Source organism: Dermacentor albipictus, chromosome 1, assembly GCF_038994185.2.
Source record: "Dermacentor albipictus isolate Rhodes 1998 colony chromosome 1, USDA_Dalb.pri_finalv2, whole genome shotgun sequence".
NCBI classification, from domain to species: Eukaryota; Metazoa; Arthropoda; class Arachnida; order Ixodida; family Ixodidae; genus Dermacentor; species Dermacentor albipictus.
This window is the reverse complement of record NC_091821.1, coordinates 447,578,780-447,599,853: the sequence shown is the minus strand read 5'-3', so window position 1 is coordinate 447,599,853 and position 21,074 is coordinate 447,578,780. Positions and strand designations below refer to the sequence as shown.

At 48.8% G+C, this 21,074-nt stretch overlaps 1 protein-coding gene across 5 annotated transcripts in view; it reads right to left on the bottom strand.

The window, feature by feature from the left end:
• LOC135915367 (acetylcholinesterase-like) overlaps nt 1–20,806 on the bottom strand; it is a 56,295-nt gene extending 35,489 nt beyond the window's left edge. Inside the window, exons 1-2 of one of the 5 annotated variants that reach the window (XM_065448401.2) lie at nt 20,635–20,806; nt 12,354–12,667 (exon numbers count right to left, since the gene is read on the bottom strand). In XM_065448401.2, the coding sequence (XP_065304473.1) occupies nt 12,354–12,667; nt 20,635–20,731 (411 nt within the window). In that variant the 5' untranslated portion in view covers nt 20,732–20,806. The remainder of the gene's footprint in view (nt 1–12,353; nt 12,668–20,634) is intronic. The other 4 variants (XM_065448402.1, XM_065448399.2, XM_065448403.1 and 1 more) reach the window with 4 other exon arrangements.
• Nucleotides 20,807–21,074: the final 268 nt, after the last annotated feature.

Sequence of the window (21,074 nt, the reverse complement as noted above, 5' to 3'; positions counted from 1 at the left end):
ACTTCGCAACCGCCCAAACTAGGGTCAGACACTCGCGCTCAGTGATGGAATAGTTGCGCTCCGCGGGTGAGAGGAGCCTGCTGGCGTAAGCGATAACACGGTCGTTGCCGCGCTGGCGTTGTGCCAGTACTGCGCCAATTCCGTGACCGCTGGCATCAGTACGAACTTCGGTAGGCGCAGAAGGATCGAAATGGGCCAGAACGGGAGGCGTTGTGAGAACGTCGATTAGATGCGAGAATGCAGAGGCCTCGTTATCGCCCCACTGGAAAGGGGCGTCTTTTTTCAAAAGCTCGGTTAGTGGTCGTGCGATGGCGGCGAAATTTTTCACGAAACGGCGGAAGTAGGAACAAAGGCCGATGAAGCTGCGCACATCCTTGACACACTTCGGAACAGGGAAGTGCGTAACAGCATGGATCTTGCCTGGGTCCGGTTGCACTCCGTTCGCGTCAACGAGATGCCCAAGGACGGTAATCTGGCGACGGCCGAATTGGCACTTCGATGCGTTCAGTTGCAGACCGGCGCGACGAAAAACGTCCAGGACTGCCGAGAGGCGCTCGAGGTGCGTAGCGAACGTTGGGGAGAATACTATGACGTTGTCCAAGTAGCACAGGCATATGGACCATTTGAAACCATGAAGAAGGGAGTCCATCATGCGTTCAAAAGTGGCAGGAGCGTTACATAGACCAAACGGCATCACTTTGAATTGATAAAGACCGTCCGGAGTTACAAAAGCAGTCTTCTCGCGGTCGAGATCGTCCACAGCAATCTGCCAGTAGCCGGAGCGGAGGTCAATAGAAGAGAAGTAGCGAGCACCATGGAGGCAGTCAAGGGCGTCATCGATCCGAGGTAGGGGATACACGTCCTTTTTGGTAACCCTGTTAAGGTGCCGATAATCCACGCAAAAGCGCCATGAGCCATCCTTCTTTTTTACCAGTACAACCGGTGACGCCCATGGACTACATGACGGTTCTATGATGTTATTGGCAAGCATTTTGCGAACTTCAGCGTGAATAACTTGACGCTCAACCGGTGACACTCGATACGGGCGGCGATGAATAGGAGGGGCATCGCCGGTATTAATGCGATGTTGAACAGTTGTAGTTTGGGCCAAAGGACGATCGTGAAAGTCAAAAATATGGTTGTAGGAAAACAGAACGCGGTAGAGCTCACGAGCGTGCTCGGACGGCATGTCGGGCGCAATCATTTTCTGTAAGTCGGCGATGGTGCAAGTTGTCGACTGAGATGGTAGGGGAGGATCGGCTGAATGGCTGTCTACCTCAATAGATGCTATTGAGTGATCTTCGAATGAGCAAAGCTGGGCCAGAGACATCCCGCGTGGCAGCACTTGTGTCGTCAAGCCAAAATTGACCACGGGCAGGCAGACGCAATTAGCCGTAATAGATAAAACGGTATGAGGTACCGTGATACCGTGTGTAAGGAGGACATCTTGTATAGGAGCCGCGATATAGTGACCGTCGGGCACTGGTGGGGATGACACTAGGTCAACGTAAGTCAGTGCCGTAGGTGGCAAGCGAACAAAGTCGACGGAACTGAGGCGACTGGGGTGTGGTTCAGCGGGATCCAGAACAGGCAGGTCAAGGCGGAGAGTACTGGCGGAACAATCAATTAGAGCAGAATGTGCGGAGAGGAAGTCTAAGCCGAGGATGATGTCATGGGGACAGTGGGCGATGACCGTGAATAGCACGACTGTTGAGCGATCGGCGAAGGAGACGCGGGCGGCACACATACCAATTACGGGGGCTGTTCCGCCATCGGCGACACGGACAACAAGCGTCGTGGCGGGCGTGATTATTTTTTTCAGGCGGGTACGAAAGTCCGCGCTCATTACCGACAAATGCGCCCCAGTGTCTATAAGAGCAGATACAGGAACACCGTCGACTTGCACGTCAAGAAGGTTCAGATGAGTGGGCAACGTCAGTGGAGGATTTGGCGGCGTAGGGAGCAATGCAGCGTCACCTCGAGGCGCTGCATCATTCAGTTTTCCGGCTGGGAGCGGCGTCCGAAGGGAGTCGGCGAAAAGGAGCGACGGGGCTGGGGAGAGCGAGATTGTCGTCCTTGGGGCGAAGGTGAACGAGAATAGGGGCGGTTCGGCGCAGGAGAGTCAGTGGCGGCATTATCGGGGCGTGCGGCATAAGGACGAGAAGGGCCACCCGAGGGGCGAGAATAGGCAGTATAAGCAGACCGGGTCGGGGAAGTCCAGCGACTTCGACAGTGCCGAGAAATGTGCCCGATGCGACGGCAGTGAAAACAAATGGGCTTGTCGTCAGCAGTGCGCCATTCAGCTGGGTTGCGGAAACGTGGTGGGTAAGACGATGCGGGACGGGGCGAAATCGAAGAAGCCGGATGGGTATCAGGGTGATGGGCCGAGCAGATGGTGTGAAGGCCCATGTTTTCGAACTCCTGGCGGACAACTGCCTGGATCAGGGAAACCGTGACTGCCGGTGCGTTGGTGGGGCTGGAGTCGAAGGCAGCCGGATAGGCGGCCTCAATCTCACGCCGAACGATCTTGGTAATATCGCCGGTGTTGTTGGGACGAGGAGCGTCGGCACAGGAAGAAGTCGCTGGGGTGTTGGGCAGACGGGCAAACTGCTGATCGATACGTCTGCTTTTAGCGAGTTCCAGGCGGCGGCACTCTTTGATAACAGCATCCACCGTCGCGACGTTGTTGAACACGAGCAAGTTGAAGGCGTCATCGGCAATGCCTTTGAGGATGTGGCATACCTTGTCTGACTCAGGCATGTGTGCATCAACTTTGCGGCACAGAGCCAGGACGTCCTGAATGTACGTGACATAGGGCTCTGTTGACGTCTGCACACGGCCGGAAAGCGCCTTCTGCGCGGCAAGTTTGTGACCGTAGGGGTTGCCGAACAAGTCTCGGAGCTTTTGCTTGAACGAATCCCAACTGGTGAGCTCCTCTTCGTGCGTCCGAAACCAAACTCGAGGTGTGCCACCGAGGTAAAAGACTACGTTGGCGAGCATGATAGTAGGGTCCCACCGGTTATTGCGGCTGACGTGTTCGTACAGGCTGATCCAGTCGTCGACGTCGTCCCCATCCTTGCCCGAGAATACGCCAGGATCACGAGGAGCAGGGAGAGAGATGTAGGTCGTCGAAGTGGCAGGAGGGGTCGGAGGCGGCTGAGTCGAATTGTCATCGCCGGGAGCCATGAAGCTAGGCTCGACGTACCGTCCACTGCTAAGCTCCGTGACGAGGTACAGGGAACGTCCACCTCCACCAGATATGTTACGTAAGAAGACGCAAATGAAAAGCTATATACAAGTATATTTACAGCGTAATACGCCGCACTTGGCCAAGAGGCAACAGCCCGCGCTAGCCTCCAATCGTTGTCGTCGTCTTCGTACTGCTCGCCTCTTCGTCATCGGTAATACTATTCCGTAGCAATATCATAAGCGATAAAGTTCTACTTCCTCAACAGTTGGCATGATTGTTGCGCTAAGTTACAGCTTGAAACAGCAAATATGAATTCAAATGAAACTAACATGAGTGAAGCACCTTTGCGCGCTCGTCGTCAAAACATATAGACAGCGGCACAAGCGCCTGCATAAAATCACGTGATTGGGTGCAAAACACACACACACACACACACACACACACACACACACACACACACACACACACACACACAAGCGAAACTGAAATTAGAGCCTCCGAGATTTGTCGGCGTGCGCGACCATCTTAGAGGCTGGTGCGTTTCGCCGATTCCGCTAGGTGCGCTGAGAGCCAAAGTCGGCCGCTGGTGCCTATGCGAGTGTCCGTCATGGTATCCGTCCACTCTTTGCGTTTGCGATGTTACTCTATGCCTAGGATGCCGAAGGCTCACACGTGGAGACAGCTAGCAACAGTCTATGTTCGCTGGCGCGCGCGCGCGGGTAGCGTTAGTTCGCGGATGTAGACGTGTTCCCTGAAGCCAGCTTTCTTAATTAAAGTGCATATGTGTTCTCTCACATAGGGCTTGCAAATTTTGATTTTGTAGCAGAAGCACTCAATTACTTTAACCTGCTGTCATCTGAATATTGATTCCAGCGTGTTTTCATTCCTGCTTAATTATTTTTTGTTCTTTTTTTTATGCAGGAAAAGTATGTAGCCCAAAAATAGCCACACAGCCAAAAGCGAAATTCTGACGCCAACTCGGACAAAAAGTAGCCCAATCTGGCAACCATGAAAATTCCACGATTTTTCCGGGTTTGTTCGGTATAATTAAGCATAATTAGTGCGTAAACATCACTTTGACGTGTCGGTTTTTGAGCATTCCTGACGTCGTTTGAAAGGCAGGCAAAATGGACGCCGCTGAAAAATTTTGAGCGATGGGGGTGAACGTGGATTTGGAATAAAGACAGATTGGAACAGTTTTGCGTTATACCAGCCCTAAGACTACTTCTGCGGTTCTTTTTCTCTATTATAACATGCACAGGCTGTTTCATACTTAGGGCAAAACTTGTAGCGCGCGAACGTTTATAGGTATCTATAAACGTTGGAGCGCACTGCTACACTGTATACCACTGCATCACGATGCGGCGAGCGCTGTAGTCGGGCGGCGGAAGCAACTCGCGCAGGCGCACACGCTCTGGACTCGGAGTATTGAACCACGTTGTCTGCTACGGCTAGAGTGTACTAGAATACGGTAGCTACGGCTGGGCCGAGTTGTCGGGGGCGCTATTGGGGGCGAGGAGTTACGGAGTCGCCATCTGTCGGAAGCGCCTCCCTTGCGTAGTATGAGGGATCAGGCGGCATGCTGCTCATAGGTTTCGCTTACGGCGCTCAATAAAAACCACGCGGCAGCACTTCTGGACATTTATCTAGGTACTCTCAAAACGAGGGAAGTTTTTGATTGTCGATATAATAATCTTGGGCAAACTGAAACCTTGGAACACTGCTCTCGCCGTATTCATCCCCAAACCTGGCAAAACACCTAGCGTTCACAACTTGAGGCCCATCTCGCTTACATCCTGTGTGGGTAAGGCAGCGGAGCAGGCGGTCCTGAATAGACTCTCCCGGTTCCTGGAGAATAACGACATTTACCCCATAGTATGATATAACTCAGACCAGGCCTATCCACACAAGATACCATGAAACTGATTAAGCATCAAATCATAGACAACGACTCTAGCGACACTCGAGCCGTTTTGGGACTTGATCTTGAGAAGGCCTTCATCAGTGTTCTACATTCGCATATCCTAGCCTCGATATCTCGGCTCAATCTGGGTGAGAGATTTTATAACTATGTTAGATCGTTCCTCTCGGATAGGAAGGCTACCCTCCGGGTGGCAGATCTCGTATCACAACTGTTGGAACTTGGCGAGAGGGGCACCCCACAGGGGTCAGTGATTTCCCCCTGTTTATTCAATGTAGCCATGGTTGACCTAAGCAGAAAGCTCCTCGAGATTGAAGGCATCAAACACACCATGTATGCTGACGATATAACTATATGGTGCACAGGAGGCAATGACGGTCAGGTTGAGGGAGCCTTAGAGGAGGCAACATACACTATTGAAACCTATCTCTAACCCACCGGACTCAGATGCTCCCTCTTGAAGTCGGAACTTTTGCTATATAGTCCCAAGAAACGCGGTCCAAGGCCCAAGGGATGGACATCGTTAGAAGACAGAGACATTAACTTATATACAAGAAACGGTTGCCGTATACCCAGAGTCGATTCAATCAAGGTCTTGGGCATGATCGTTGAGTCAGGGGGTACAAATGGCAAGACTATACGGCAAGCTAATTGCTAAAACTGAAAGTGCTGTTCGTTTAGTTCGGAGGGTATCAAATCGGCATCATGGACTCAAAGAGGATAACCTCATTCGACTAATGCATGCCTTCGTTCTGTGCCACTTTATATACGTGGCAGCCATGCATCTATGGAAACGGGCAGAGCGGGATAAATTGAATGCTCAGCTTAAGAAGATTACCAAGCGGGTTCTTGGGTTACCCGTATACACTTGTACAGAACGCTTAATGCAGCTTGGCATTCATAACGCTCCTGAAGAGATTGCATGGGCCCAGGAGAGCGCACAGCTAACTCACCGCACAACAACGAAGGCAGGGAGATCCATCTTACAGGAACTCGGATATCACCCAGATAGAGTAGCGGAGGAGTTCTCTGACGTTCCTCCGTCGATTCGTGAGAACATCACGGTCGCGCCAATACCTAGGAACATGCACCCCGATCATAATTGCGATAGAAGGAGGGCAAGGGCGGCCAACCTCCTTAGGCAAATACACAGTGATCAGCGACAGGTCAGCTTTGTGGATGCCGCTTCTTGTAAGGCACGTCGGGCGTTCACCATCGTCACTGTTGATGGTCGGCAAGGAATCACCAATGCTGCCTCGGTTCGAACGAGGGACTCCGAAATAGCTGAACAAATGGCTATTGTACTAGCCCTGCTGGATAGCTCACAGGATGTCATCTAAAGTGATTCAAGATCTGCAGTCAGAGCATTTGAAAAAGGCACCGTTTCCAAACAGGCCCTCAGACTTATTGGGGGCAAGGCAATCACGCACCACTTCATTTACTGGTTTCCCGCACATCAGGGTCAGATAAAGGGTGCTCCTCCCAACCTCAACGAGTCGGCTCACGGGGCTGCGCTTGCACTTGCCCACCGCGCTACCCTCGACCAATCGGAAGCCGACTCCCCAGAGAACAGGGACACGCCCTCCACCTACAACGAGATTACTAAACACCACTATCTCAGCCGTAGAACCTACTTTGTTCCTCATCCGCACCTCAATAGAGCTCAAGCATTAACGCTCCGTCTACTACAAATGAATACATATCCGAATTTGTCGCTCTTACATAAAATCTATCCGGATACATACACCAACGCTACCTGCCACGATTGTGGAGATATAGCCACGTTAGACCATATGCTCTGGCGGTGTGCCCGGTCATGCTCTGTCATCGCTAACAGCTCGGCCAGATGGGAGGTGGTTCTCTGCAGCCCTCTTCTGGCTGACCAACTCTGGGCTGTCCAGCAGGCCCACGATGCGGCCGAGAGGCTCGGCCTTCCGGTTCCCACGTGAGAGCGGCCCGCTTCGTGAAGACTCACGATCTGCAGGACTTCATTAAAGTTTACCATACCATACCATCAGTGGCGTAGCCAGAAATTTTGTTCGGGGAGGGGGGGGGGGGGGCTAACATTGCAGCTCGGCCTCCTCTTTAAGAGGAAGCTGTAGTTCGGGTGCTCGTATCTAAATGCATGTAGAAGGAGAATTCGTTTTTCTCGGCAACCAATGCACGAAATTTGACAAAGTTTGTTGCATTTACAAGAAAAACGTTAATTCTAGTGACTGTTTGTTTGGATTTTTTCATTCAGATTGTCAATTCTTTATTAAAAATTGACCAAAATCGTAAATTTTCAGAAAAGTAGGCTATCAAGTTCAAAACTCTAACTCAGCAATGAAAAACACTATCAAAATTCTGTGAATTGCACCTAATAGTACACCTATAGCGGACAAAATTGCTATGTTATACATGAATCTCAAGAAATTTAGTATTATGGTAATACAGCTTTCGCAGAAACCTTGTATACAACGTAACCAGTTCACGTAAGATACGAATCAACACACCAAATTTGTCCGCTTTGACTGTTATAACAGATGCCGTTTACAGAACAGCGACATATGTTCTTGATGCAGAGCTATTAGTTTGTAAACGTCATGCTTCTATTTTTTTCTAGCTTTCGAGTTTTTCAAAATATTTTAAGCAATGTTCAGGCCCTAAATCGAAATTACGCTTGCAATGGGCATTATAATTTAACTTTCTCTCTCAAATGCAACAAATTTCATTAAAAGTGATCCAGGGGTTATCATAGAAAAGCGTTTCTGCGTTTTACATGTATTTGAATAGGCCGCATCGGAGTTGGGCTCGAGCTGAAGCTTCCTCTTAAACAATTTGTCTGGGGATCAAATACATGAATAATAACTGCATTGCCATTGCCAAAGATGCTGCAAACGAATTCTTCAATGCTACGCACTGTCAAAACAAGTAAAATATCTATTTTTTCATAAAAGAATATAATTGTATGTGCCGAAAATTGTGCTCAGAATAACTGATATCAATGCTTCCATGTTTTTGTCTATTTAATAAGTAAAGAAAATATCACACGAACTTTAGAACTATATCAGTTCGAAACCACCAAGGCAGTGCATGCCGCTGATATCAAAAATGTAAATGCCATGAAATTACCAAGTTGAGGACAAATATGTTAATGAAACTTTGTCATTGAAGAACCTTGCTTAGATTCTTGTAGATATGCAACGGCCAGTGAAAAATCTCAATGACACTGTCATTTGTTCCAATGTATTACGCAGGAGCAGCTGTCAGCGGTCGTGTATCGTGAGTAATTGCACCGAAATTACAGCCGCAACAGAGGGCACGTATAAAAAGCAGGAGTTCTGCAAAATATACGAGGGCAAGTCGAATGAAACTGAGTCAATGCGAATATATGACAAACGGGGTACTACTGAAGGAATATCGAAAAAAACGTGAGGCGCTGACGGGTACTTACAGTCGATCAACATTCCACCTGAACCATTCTTTCGCGTGGGTTTGGATCTCCTTAGCCCTTTCCCCGAGTCCAGCTCCGGTAACAGGTGGATTGCTGTCGCTACTGATTACGCGATGCGCTATGCCATCACTCGGGCACTTCCCATGAGCTGCACAACCGACGTCGCAGATTTCCTACTCCGGGATATTATATTAGTACATGGCGCCCCGCGACAGCTCCTTACTGACCGCGGCCGCATTTTCCTCTCCCAATTCATCGCCGATATCCTGCGCTCATGTTCTACCAAGCACAAACTGGCTACCTCTTATCATCCACAGACCAACGGCCTTACTGAGCAACTTAATCGGACCATTACTGACATGTTATCGAAGTACGTTTCACCCGACCACAAGGACTGGGATGTGGCGCTCCCTTATGTCACGTTCGCCTATAATTCATCACGCCCCGATACTACTGGGTATTTCCCTTTATACTTACTCTTCGGTCGCGACCCTGTATTACCACTGGACACTTCACTGCTCTTGACACAGGATTCGAGGACCGAGTGTGCCCGCGACGCTATCCCCCACGCTGACCATGCGCGCCAGCTTGCCCGTTCTCGTCTGTTGGCATCGCAAGAATCTCAACGGCACGCTTACAATTGCCGCCATCGTGACACCTATATTGCACCAGGCTCTCTCGTGCTACTTCGGTCCCCTTGCCGCCGAATGGGGCTCTCCGAGAAGCTCCTTCCGTGCTACAAAGGCCCTTACCGTGTTCTACGTCAAGTGACCAATGTCGCTTACGAGATAATCCCCGAGACCTCCGTCATGCCACCCGGTTCCACATAACCTGACGTCGTACATGTCTCCCGGCTTAAGCCTTACTATGCACTCACCGACGGCCCAGTCTGAAGCACCGGGACAGTGCTTTTTCTGCCGGGGGTCGTGTTACGCAGTGGCAAAAGAGAACAAGGTCGTCGATGGTAAAGACGTCGAAGGGGCAACAGCCTCTCGGGATCCTCGGCTGCTGTCTATATACACCTTGTAAATAAAATAGTTTTATACCTGTGACAATATATATATATATATATATATATATATATATATATATATATATATATATATATATATATATATATATATGTAGTCACAGGTATGAAACTATTTACACGGTGTATATATATATACACTATTTGTGGCTCCAAACAGCATGATTTATCATTTAGAACTCTAAATTATTGTAGCAAAATATTTCTAATATGTTAGACATTCATGGTTACTGTTCCAATGCTTCGCACACTGATGGCTTTGCGTGGTGCAACTTAAGTAGCACATTCACAATGTCCGACTACATACAACAACCGTTTCGTACCTCTCCTATGTTATTCTACCCTCTGACACAGAAGACAGAAGTCCTCATTGGAGTGTTTCTTTGACGTTCATATCCAAAGGCAAGTCAGTTTTCGACTTCACACGTCTCCATTTTACACAAAGGGTACTTATAGCATGTTCTGACTGTGCATGTATTGCCGGTGGTGTATCTTCTAATGTGGCAATACTGTGTTCGACGCATTTTTACATGTTTATTTTATAACTTACCGATAACTTCTCTCTGCTCTACACGTACAGATACCGCCTTCAGTAGGGGTATGTGTGCGGTGTCTTCATTAGTGCAGTAATTGTTATGAAAGCTGAGTATTCATAAAATAGAAAACCTATGAAGTATAAACGAGAAACCTGCATGCAAGAAAATCATGACAAACCGGCTGAGATGGTGGCACTATTCTAAAGCTTAGTTCCCATTTCTGCTATCGCATGGTGTGACCGATATGCTCACGAAGGTTTGGGTCATTCACATTTCAAGGGATGAGTGACGGTTGCATAAGTGCAACATCTTCATCTGCCTCTGTCAGCGACTTAAGTACATGTAGCGGGTTGAGCTGTGTGATTTTTGGTGTAGCTGAAGTGATGTATCACACACAGCTTCCGCACACAATCTATTTGGCCACCAGCGTGCAGGAATTGGCCTTGGAGCTATCGGTTCAGTAGTGGCTTTCTACTAAATTTATTGTTGAAGATGAGATGTCACTTGATCGAAAGGGCTAAGCAAATGAGCCTAGAGCTCACGACACCAAGTGCAGTCACCGTGTATGACTGAAGAACAAGTGACGAGCGGAATGAGCGCTGGAATTCATCTGTGTACAAAGTATTGTAGCTGCATTCAGTATTTCAGTGCTGATACACTGAACACAAAAGTATGAGTTGTTTAGTCGGCATAGTCAACAAGGCCATTCCAAGAAGCGATGGAAAAGGCTAAATAAAACGCTGCTGCCTCAGGCACTGTCATTGGTCCAATATATGTATTCTCGCATGTAGCAGATACATTCCATAAATTGGTTTGCATAAAGGTATGAAATATAACTACCCCGCGTAATAAAATTTATATAAGACCAGATGAATACTGTAAAGAACATCTTTGACGGGGTCTAGTCGGTGCGACATGTCATTATTGAAGTTGTGCTGTTTTTTACACAGATATGCACGTAAACGCGAGGACTGTACACTTTTCGTGTTCACATGCTACTGTGTGCGTCAAATGAGAGCACAACTTATACAATCGAGACATTAGTACGTATTATATTTTGTACAAGACTAATTCCTTTTACTTACGCAAAGATGTCTTTTTCTCACATGAAGCAAGTCAACTCCGTGCATAAGTGAAGCTGATGTCAATCTAAGCTGGGTTTGGTTATATTATTCAGAATACGATAAAATAAAGAAGTGTCCGCGTATGTACGGTTCTAAAACTGATGTCCAAAGAAAAATGTAGCCTACTGATCAAAGCAGTGTGGCTAATATAATATAGAGAGAAGATACTTTGCTGGCAGAGTCACTTGAACATTTAGCCAGCAGTTCATTCTCATTGGCTGGCTTCGATCACCTAACTAGCTCTGACATATTTGTAAAAATTTGTGCTCAGAATATTCTCATGACATCCAATAGGCACCCTTTATATTATGATAGCAGCTGAATTATCAGGTGCAGTGCACCGTGGCAATGAACATACTAATGAATGGAAAGAATGGAACTTGCTCACAATTCAAGATTAGCGACATTAACAGCCGTTACGATTTATGTCTACTCCAAGTATTCACTACACAGCAGGTAAATAGACACCTGAAATAAATACAAACATCAACGCTCCCCATACTCCAGTGGCACAGGTAGGAGATGAATATGGTTGTGCCCACCACTTTTCATCATTTACGATAAGCTATAATCACAAGTAACCGCTGCTCTGGTGACTGCTTGCAAATTCAGTTGTCTGCTAACAATACACTGTAACAATAAATTCACCACTTACCGGACGAAAGGTTCACATAAGTCGGGCTATCGACATGTTATTCCAAGTCCCTATCTAACGTAATGTTATGCATCAGCTCCACGTCATGGACATGGGCAACGCGTGCCTGGAAATATAGTAAACTGTTAATCGATAAGCAAGAAATACGACAACATACATGGTGTGCTAAGTTGACATATGACCGAACCTATCTAATTATATGAACCTTTTCTAAAGGAAGATGACCCAAAAGCGGCGAAAATATATTGAAGACTGTGACGACACATTGAGACGCATTGTTTAGCTTTAAATACCTTGGCCCTAACTCCAAACAGCAAGCGATTCCCGCCAAATAAATAAAAGTAGAGTTCAGGAAATCTACACTGCCATTTTAAAGTGATTTGGCATTGCCCTTTGGTGGACATGTACATTAAAGCTTTCCCGTTAGCGCCAATGCAGAGATACGCAGACGGTTTCCGTACCTGTGGGCATCCGAGCCGAGTAAACCCTCCGCCTAGCCACATCGCAGTTCCTACGTGGCGGTGCAAGTATTGCTCGTAGTCGAGCAGGCGTGGTGCTCCGAAGCGGTACTGTGCTTTCAGTGGCACCGCGTACGGGATGCCCAGCGTTCGACGCACCTGTACGCCATCTACCACTTCGATGGCGCTGTCCGTTGCCCCGCTGTCCACCGAGGGGCCGCCGTACGGTGGAGCGGTCAGCAACAAGTGGGCGAGTCCCGTGCTCGCAACGCCGCCCATCACCAGAGCGGCCACCATGTCTGCATGCAGAAAACAAGCTAACGAGACACCGGGCTGCTTTATATGCAGCCGGGTCATTGTCAAACATTTAACTGCCACATCTTAACGCGCTCAGTGACCTACTCCCGCAGTGTGGTGTCCCTTCCCTTACTAAATATATCCTTTGTTATGCCGAAAAGCTCCACGTCCTCTACTTATGGGGAGTTGACGTAGATTGCGAAGTCAACGTTATATTATGTCTGTCTGATAAGTTTCTCAAATAGAGCCCAAGCGAAGTGTAGTCAAAAGAAAGAACCAAGAAAAAGAATTACCGCAGAACCCATCGCACAGCGACTGTCGACAGTGAAGCGTTAGCGTTCAATCAATATAGCGATACAATGTATTGCCTCCATAGATATGAGTTATGTATGAGTGCACTGCAGCGGCACTATACTCTTTCGCGCGTACTTATAAGAACACTCGATGCCATCTAGCGCCGCTGCCGCGAAGCCGGCACACGTGGCCTATGAAATGCATGCCGCGCCGGTGCGTGCGAAAGCTGAGACACTCTTGTCATTTCGCAACCGGGCTCCTACCTCGTGCGTCTTTCTGGACACGCTGCGCCGTCTAGTGGCGCCGCCGAAAAGTTCGTGCGTGACCTCCGAGACGAGAAGCGTGGCGCGCTGGTGCCTGCGAACGCTGAGCATTGTAACCTCGTTTGCCGCACAACCAGTGGCACACACGTACTCAGTGACCCAAGTTGGTGAGATATTCATTGAAGAGCGGCACATACCCAATGCATTCATGGCGAAGCTCGCTAAAACGTTGGCAAGAAAGACGTTCATGGAAAAGCAGTACATGCCGAGTGCATCTGTGGCGCAGCTTGCTAAAGCGTCTAGTTGTTGCCCTTCAGGAACGCTAGGGACGCGCTGAGCATCTGATAAATTTAAGGCATCTTTTTCGTCATTGTGAAGCAGCACATTTCCAGTGGCACATAATTACCCAAGTCATCGTCAAAGATCTTAATCATAGACCAGCGCAAACTCGGCGGCACATACATAGTGCTCCAAGTCGGCGTGAAAAAGTTTAATTGAGTAACTGTACCAACCCAGTCTGGCGTCTACAGTGACACATGGCAGCGTGAAAGAGGTTCGTTGAAGAGCCACACATATGTACACATTGCCCCGTACTCAGCCACCCAAGTTGGCCCAACGGTTGGTTTGGAACAGTGCTCCTCAGCACAGCAGCCCGATGCGCTACCCATTCGACCACGGACTACCCAGTGACCCAAGCAGGCGGGAAAACGATTAGGTACAAACATAAAAACCCCAGGAAAGTGCGCGACGTACCCTAAGAACGGATTAACAAAATTCACCGGTGATAATGACATTTCATAATGCGATATTTGAGCGCAAGTCTCTAGGTGTTTTCATTTCGCAGTACATTGGCTGGCATGGACAATCGCTTTCGTGCGGCACGTTACAAACGGAGCGAAGAGTGGCGCCACTAGCTGTCTGGCTAATTGGAGATCGTGAGAGCCTGCGCGTGGGGCTAGCGCGTGGGTGACGCGTGGGCGCGATTCACAGAAGACGTTGCTGACAAACCTCCCAGACGACGCACGCTACTCTGGCGCCATCTCGTAGCCACCGTCCTTACACTGTGCTTTTTGTTGTCACGTTTTCGCTTTCGCCATACCCTCCTCCGCTTTCCGCCTCATGGTTCCGCTGCACCCTCCTCTCCGCCTTCCTCCTCGCGTTTCTTCTCTTTCGCCGTTTTTTTTTCGTCCCCTGCTGCGTGCCGCGTTGGCTCTTATCTATCACTGTGCTCGTTCGCTCGGTTACGCCGGTAACGCCGATGCTCGCCGCAAGAACGGGCGCCGAGCTGTGCTCTAGAAACCACTTCCGTGCTTTTTCGGTCCCTTCTTCGCATATCGTGACGCCAGAAGGCTGCTGCGTGGTACGTCACCAAGGTAAAATCTGTCGATTGGTTTGTTGATGAGGGACGAGGGGCAACATGAAGAGAGACGGTTGCGTGGCTGTGCGCTCCGAGAATGGAGGGGGCTCGCCCATTGTGCACCAGTGAACCTCCTATGAATCTTCCATTCCCTCGGTGTAGAACGGAGGGCGATTACAGGTGGGCAATGAAAGAGCCTTTATTTTGAAGTGTTGACGTGACCCGCAGTCTTCGACGCACTCCATGAAGTTGGTGAGAATACGCGTCGAGGTCCAGTAAATTGGTAAAGTCCAATAGATTCCAATAGATTCCAGTCCAATAGATTGGTAAAGAGCTATCACTGAGTAACAAAATTTTGGAGCTCAGAGTGGGTTAGGGGCCCTCTAAAAGCATTGTCACAGTATTATCCGTCCATTACTATCGGAATATCACTTTCAGCAAGCGCTGATTGGCTAAGCCATTGGACATAACTCCAGTCACTTCCAGTAGGGTGTCACGTTGGACGCCACGTCCCACAAGAGTGCTAGTATCTCCGAAAGTGATCGTCCGGTATGACAGGCTCCTGAAGTGCTCACATCCGTTTACATCTAATAATGAACACGAATCAGCGCTTGTAAGTACAGAAGTAATAGGTGTGCCTACCGTCACTACATTCAAAGTAACGTAAAACACTTTTGTAAGTTGAAAATCAAGCGAGCTTAGCTGTTGTTTGAATCTGTACTACGACCACTATAAACTTTCAGTGCATTATGACTCCCTGTTTGTTCCGAACGCAGCATTCTGCAGACTGCAGCCTTGGCCTAGATCGAGCGTCAGCTTTGAAGAGCTCATTAGGGCTTTGCGGCTTCCTCAATATCCTGTTAATTAAGTGACGACGTCTAACTCTAGACCTCTCGATGGTATTGGTCTCTGGGCGGCGCTGAGTGCAATGTGCATAAACGCATTTTGAAAGAATCTTCACAGGTGAGAGAGCGGATCGAGGCGACCAGGTCAAAGGCATGCCAACAATTATTCAAATAAGTCGCAACATAAACACTGTTTGATCCTATTAACCGCGGCAGCCGACGGAGATCTTTCTCAATTCTCAACCGTCTTCCTGTAAACTTCTGCGGGTATGAGTGATCACTGCGAAAACTCCGACATAAACTGAATATTACTATCAAACATTTTTGCGTGCGTGTAATGTGTGTGTGCGCGCGTGTTCAAGATCTCGTTCCTTTTAATGCCGTTCGCATGCTTTGGGCATTTCACGTATTTTCTGAGGGCTATCTATCTATCTATCTATCTATCTATCTATCTATCTATCTATCTATCTATCTATCTATCTATCTATCTATCTATCTATCTATCTATCTATCTATCTATCTATCTATCTATCTATCTATCTATCTATCTATCTATCTATCTATCTATCTATCTATCTATCTATCTATCTATCTATCTATCTATCTATCTATCTATCTATCTATCTGTCTGTCTGTCTGTCTGTCTGTCTGTCTGTCTGTCTGTCTGTCTGTCTGTCTGTCTGTCTGTCTGTCTGTCTGTCTGTCTGTCTGTCTGTCTGTCTGTCTGTCGCTTGCATGTTTCTATCTAGATTTGCCGCCTACCTGGGTCACTGGGTAGTCAGTGATCCAATGGGTAGCCCACCGGGTTGCTGTGCTCAGGTAGCCGGGTGCGAAACCAACCACTGGAGCAACCTGGGTGACTGAATATATGGCAATTTGTACATACGTGCCGCTCTTCAACGCACCTCTTTCACGCCGACATGGGTCACTGTGGACGCGGGACTGCGTAGGTGCTACAGTGCGAAGAAACTCTTTGATGCCGACTTGGAGTACTGGTTATACGCCACTCGGTCTGGACAGATCTTCAGTGAACCCCATCGATGGCAACTTGGGCAACTGAGGAATGTGCCAGTAGGTGTGTGCCACTTTTCAATGAACGTATCTGACGCCAACAGGAAATGTACCGCTCTGCAATGACGAAATAGATTCTTTAAATTTCTCCGATGCTGAGCGGAAACAAGCTCACGTCGCAAGGGTTCCTGAAGGACTGCAACCCAACGAATTAGCAGGCTGTGCACAATTGCACAGGGTATGTGTCGCTTTTCAATGAACGAATTTCATGTCAACCCTTTAGCGAGCTGCGCCACGAATGCACTGGATATGTGCGATTCGTGAATGAACGTCTCGCCAACTTGAATCACTGAGTATGTGCCACTGAGTGTGCGGCAAGTGAGGGAACAATTCTCAGCGTTCGAAGGCACTGGTGCGCCACGCTTCTCATCTCGGAGGTCACTCACGGGCTTTTCGACAGCGCGACTAGATGGCACAACGTGTCCAGAAAGAAGCGCGAGATAGGAGCCCGGCTGCCGCATGCCGAGTCCCTCGGCGTTCGCACGCGCCGGCGCGCCTTGTATTTCGGAGGCCACGCGCAGGCTTCGCGGTGCTGGCGGTAGAAGGCACCCAATGTTCTTAGGGAAGCGCGAAAGAGGAGTCCCGCTGTACTACATGCCTCATACATATCTTGTTTCGACGGTGACAATACGTTGTGTGACTCTAGTGATTCAATGCGAAACGCATGACCGTCGACAGTCATCGTGAGATGGTTTCTGCGGAATATTATGCGAAGCATATTACGAGAGCTCAACCCAGCTCCTCAGGCGCGGCGGTGTCGCCTTGAATACCACGTGACACCGTGACGTCACGACAGAGGAGAAACGGGGCTCCAACTCGCGCCGTCGCTCGCGGCGTCGCGGCGGTATATAAGCAGCTGCGCTTGCCTCTGCTAGACACTCACGAGGTGCCTCCTGGAGACAGAGCTGCTCATTAGAATGAGAAGCGAAGGTTGCGGCGTGCTACAGAGACTGATTTTCTAGGTGGCTTTGGCTCAACTCTTGCAAGATGGGCTGGGTGGGAATCGAACCAGGGTCTCCGGAGTGTGAGACGGAGACGCTACCACTGAGCCACGAGTACGATGCTTCAAAGCGGTACAAAAGCGCCTCTAGTGAATGCGGTGTTGCCTTAGAAACGAGCTGTTTCTAAGGCTCAGGCGTGCGTCGCTTGCTCAGGCGCACATTTCGTTGCCGCGCCGAACGCTGCGTTGCTCGACGCTCACCGCGTCCAATGCGGGGCGCGTAGTCGCTGCGCCGTAGCCCATTGTCTTAAACCCCTTGGCGGGTCGACGGGAACGCTGTCGCGTTCCACTCTTGAATGCGAAGCAGAGTAACGCATGACTTGTTTCTTCGTCTAGCCGAACCAAATATAGCCAAGCAACAGCAGTTCACCAGGCTAAACAGTGGTTCAACAACTAAAATAAAGGCTAGTATGCTTCGCATCCTGGGCTTAACCTTACCTAAGCCACAGCCATTTTTTTTTAATGAACCCGTCCATATCGTAAAAAGCGTGACGTCACGGGCCATGGCGAGGGTGAAGAGGTGTGCAAAGTGCTGGTGGGCGGGAAAAGTTTACCTTTGCGCCATGGCCATCATGGCAATCTGCTGCGATGGATTTTTCTATGTACGTTCGCTGCCAGCAGGTGCCAATCAATCGTATGTGGAGAAGCTCTTCAGCTGCGCCGAGCAGTTTATCCTGATCGTTACCTCGTAGACGAGTCGAAAAACGATCCGAAGTGTTGGCCGCACGTGTGATTTAGCGGCACACGTTTTTAATAAAGGTCTCCTCGATAAACACATCCAGAAGGATACGGCTCACCTCGTTAACGCCACTGAACTAGACCCGCCGTAGTGGCACAATGGCTATGGCGTTGCATTGCCAAGCACGAAGGTGCCCCTTCAAATCCCCTCTCCGCGGCCACATCTACATGGCGGCGAAATGCAGAACGCCAGTGTATCGTGCACTGGGTGCATGTATTCTATAAGGTAAAATTAATACTGAGGCCTCCACTTCGGTCTGCCTCTTAATCAGATCGAGATTTCTGCAAGTTAAACCTCTTAATTTTAACGTCTGAATCATGCGCTATATATATACGGGAATGATGAAATCGTACCACTCATTTAAAGCGCATTACACTGCCATCGAGGGACATGTGCGGGCATTTGGTTGCGCTCAGTGAGTATTGAGGGTGCAGGCGATTGCCATCTACGATCGCGATCAAGAAGCTCGATCAGGATTGAATGGATCCGGATCGAGCTAAATCGCGATCGTAAATGATCGTGTAGCAGCACTCTATCCGTATCTGGCTCGGCCGTGGTCGAAGTTGCTGGTTTTACAGGTGCATCAATGGATGCGGCCATAGGTTCGAATGCTTCTTCGCTACACAGAAAACCGCTGTTCACATAGTCCACACTGCTCTAACACAATATGTCAAATGGAGAGCTGCCTACATTTCATGTGCTTTGAATCGCGTAAACACGAACGCGACCATATTCGTCACGGTGCTTGCTTCCTAAGTGCGTGTTCAAAATTAACATCACCCAGCATGAAAGAAGCAGGTCAGTGCCAAGGCAGAGGTCGCTTACTTGAATTTTGAAGAAAAACGGAAGTCAACTCCCCAGATTCTGTCGGCATGTGACGGCTGCTATTTGTCGCGTCGCGTTGCCGGCACTCACGTTTGTAGCCGCATCTCGTCTCTTGGGAAACGGAAAAAGCTGATCCCACTGCCTTGTTTTGTGCGATTTACGCGTCCTACAACTCGCCGGCAGAATGAACTACCCGGTGGACGCCCACATAACACCTGAAAAAAAAAATCACCTACAATTACGATGCTTCTTAATGCGAATTTTGAGCGCCGCTGTTTAGGTGGCAAGAACCTGCGATCAATTGTGGCAAAGAATTTGATTCTGAACGACAGAGTCCTCTCGGAGGAGCACTGAGCCTCTGCTCGGGCAGCTCGTTCAGCAGCAGCGGCAGACGAAGCACTTCCACCGGTTGCGTCGCTCATTCTTAAGAAAGAAAGCATGAAGACGGGAACGCGTGGCTCGCATGGAGCGCATTCTCTAGCGGGTCCGAAGCCCATGCCAGCGCTTTGTTTCCATATAAGGTATGGATGGATGCGCTCGCCGCATGTCTGGTCGCCGCCGTGAAGCACGTTTCATGCGGCATTCGGCTTTCCTCCTCACCCTTCTGCCATACTCTCTTCCGCTTCCCTACTCACGCTTTCGCTGCACCCTCCTCCTCCGCTTTCCCCTTGGCACTCTCTTCGCTCTCACCGTCTTTCTTACCCCGCTGCGCTCCGCGTTCGCTCTTTCATCCTTCGCTGTGCTCGGTTACGCCGAGGGACGCCGCCGACGTCCAACTCAGGAGCAGGCGTCTAAGAGCTGTGATCTAAAAGAATGAACACCCACGGTACACGAAGTTACCAGCGCGTGCCAACGCTCGTGCAGCGTGCTTTTTGCCCACCAGAGATTCCTGTGTGTACTGGAAGGTGACGTGACCGACTCGTGACGTAGGCCGGGAGAGGTTTTTTGGTGACTTCACCGGTGGCACGTAGCGCTGCCATGTTTGTGAAATATGATCTTCACTGTACATGATTTGTGCGCGATGGGTGCGTTTATTTACAACACGCAAAAAAAATTAAGGGAGTGTCTCAGTTCGTTTAGAGACCCTTTAAAACAAGCATATAATTCGGGCTGTGGTTGTGGAGTTTCCGCTTCTGTATCATACTACGCCTTTCCGACGCTGCAATCACGACTGAAGCTCACTTATAGACGTTATTACTTGGGAAAGATAAGATAACGTGAAATGTAAAAGTGTTTGTGACGTAAGGTCGCAGCCCGTATTAGACGCGAGACAAGAATAGAATATGTAGAAATTACTTTCAGTTTGGTTTCCTGTGGGCATGGCATGAACGTGACCTTATGTCTGGGTGTGTGCGGGGACACGGGTAAAGAAACAGATCCTGTCACGCTGCGACGTCTACGCCTGTATCGTGGCACAGCGCTAGGCACTAAAGATCACTAAAAGCAACCGGAATTGTGTTCGTTGCGACAGAATATCACCGAATGCTCGCATAGTGGTTGGCGAATAAGTATATGACGTGTAAGTGACTTCACACTGCGGGACTTGAATAAAGCAGCCATCAAGAAAATGAGTAAAGGACGTTAGCGACTTACAAAAATTAGTTCTCCTTTCCCTTGACCAAAACTTTCGAGATCTGACTCTTTCAATGCTGACGGCGTAGGACAGGGAGATAGATGGACGGGAACTCATACTGTGCAATTGTTCTTCCTAGAACATACATCTTGTTCTTTTTGTTGGGCCTGAAACATCGTACCTACCCACTACGGGAAAGGAGCCGGAAATCGGCGAATGGAAATGAATGCAATATTAAAATAAACACAATATAAGAAAGCGAAGTTAGAAATGAAAATAAAGAAGCGATTGTCGCTCTAATTGTAAGAATAAGATAACACCTGCGAACCTTGGGAGCTCAAAATATAGGATTCGACGAGTGGTAAAAAAAAAGAAAGAAAAGAAAAAAGTCGGCGGGACAACGCCAATGACAAAAGAGAGAAAAAAAGCGCTTTTTCTTTTCTGGGCCACAGCTACATCA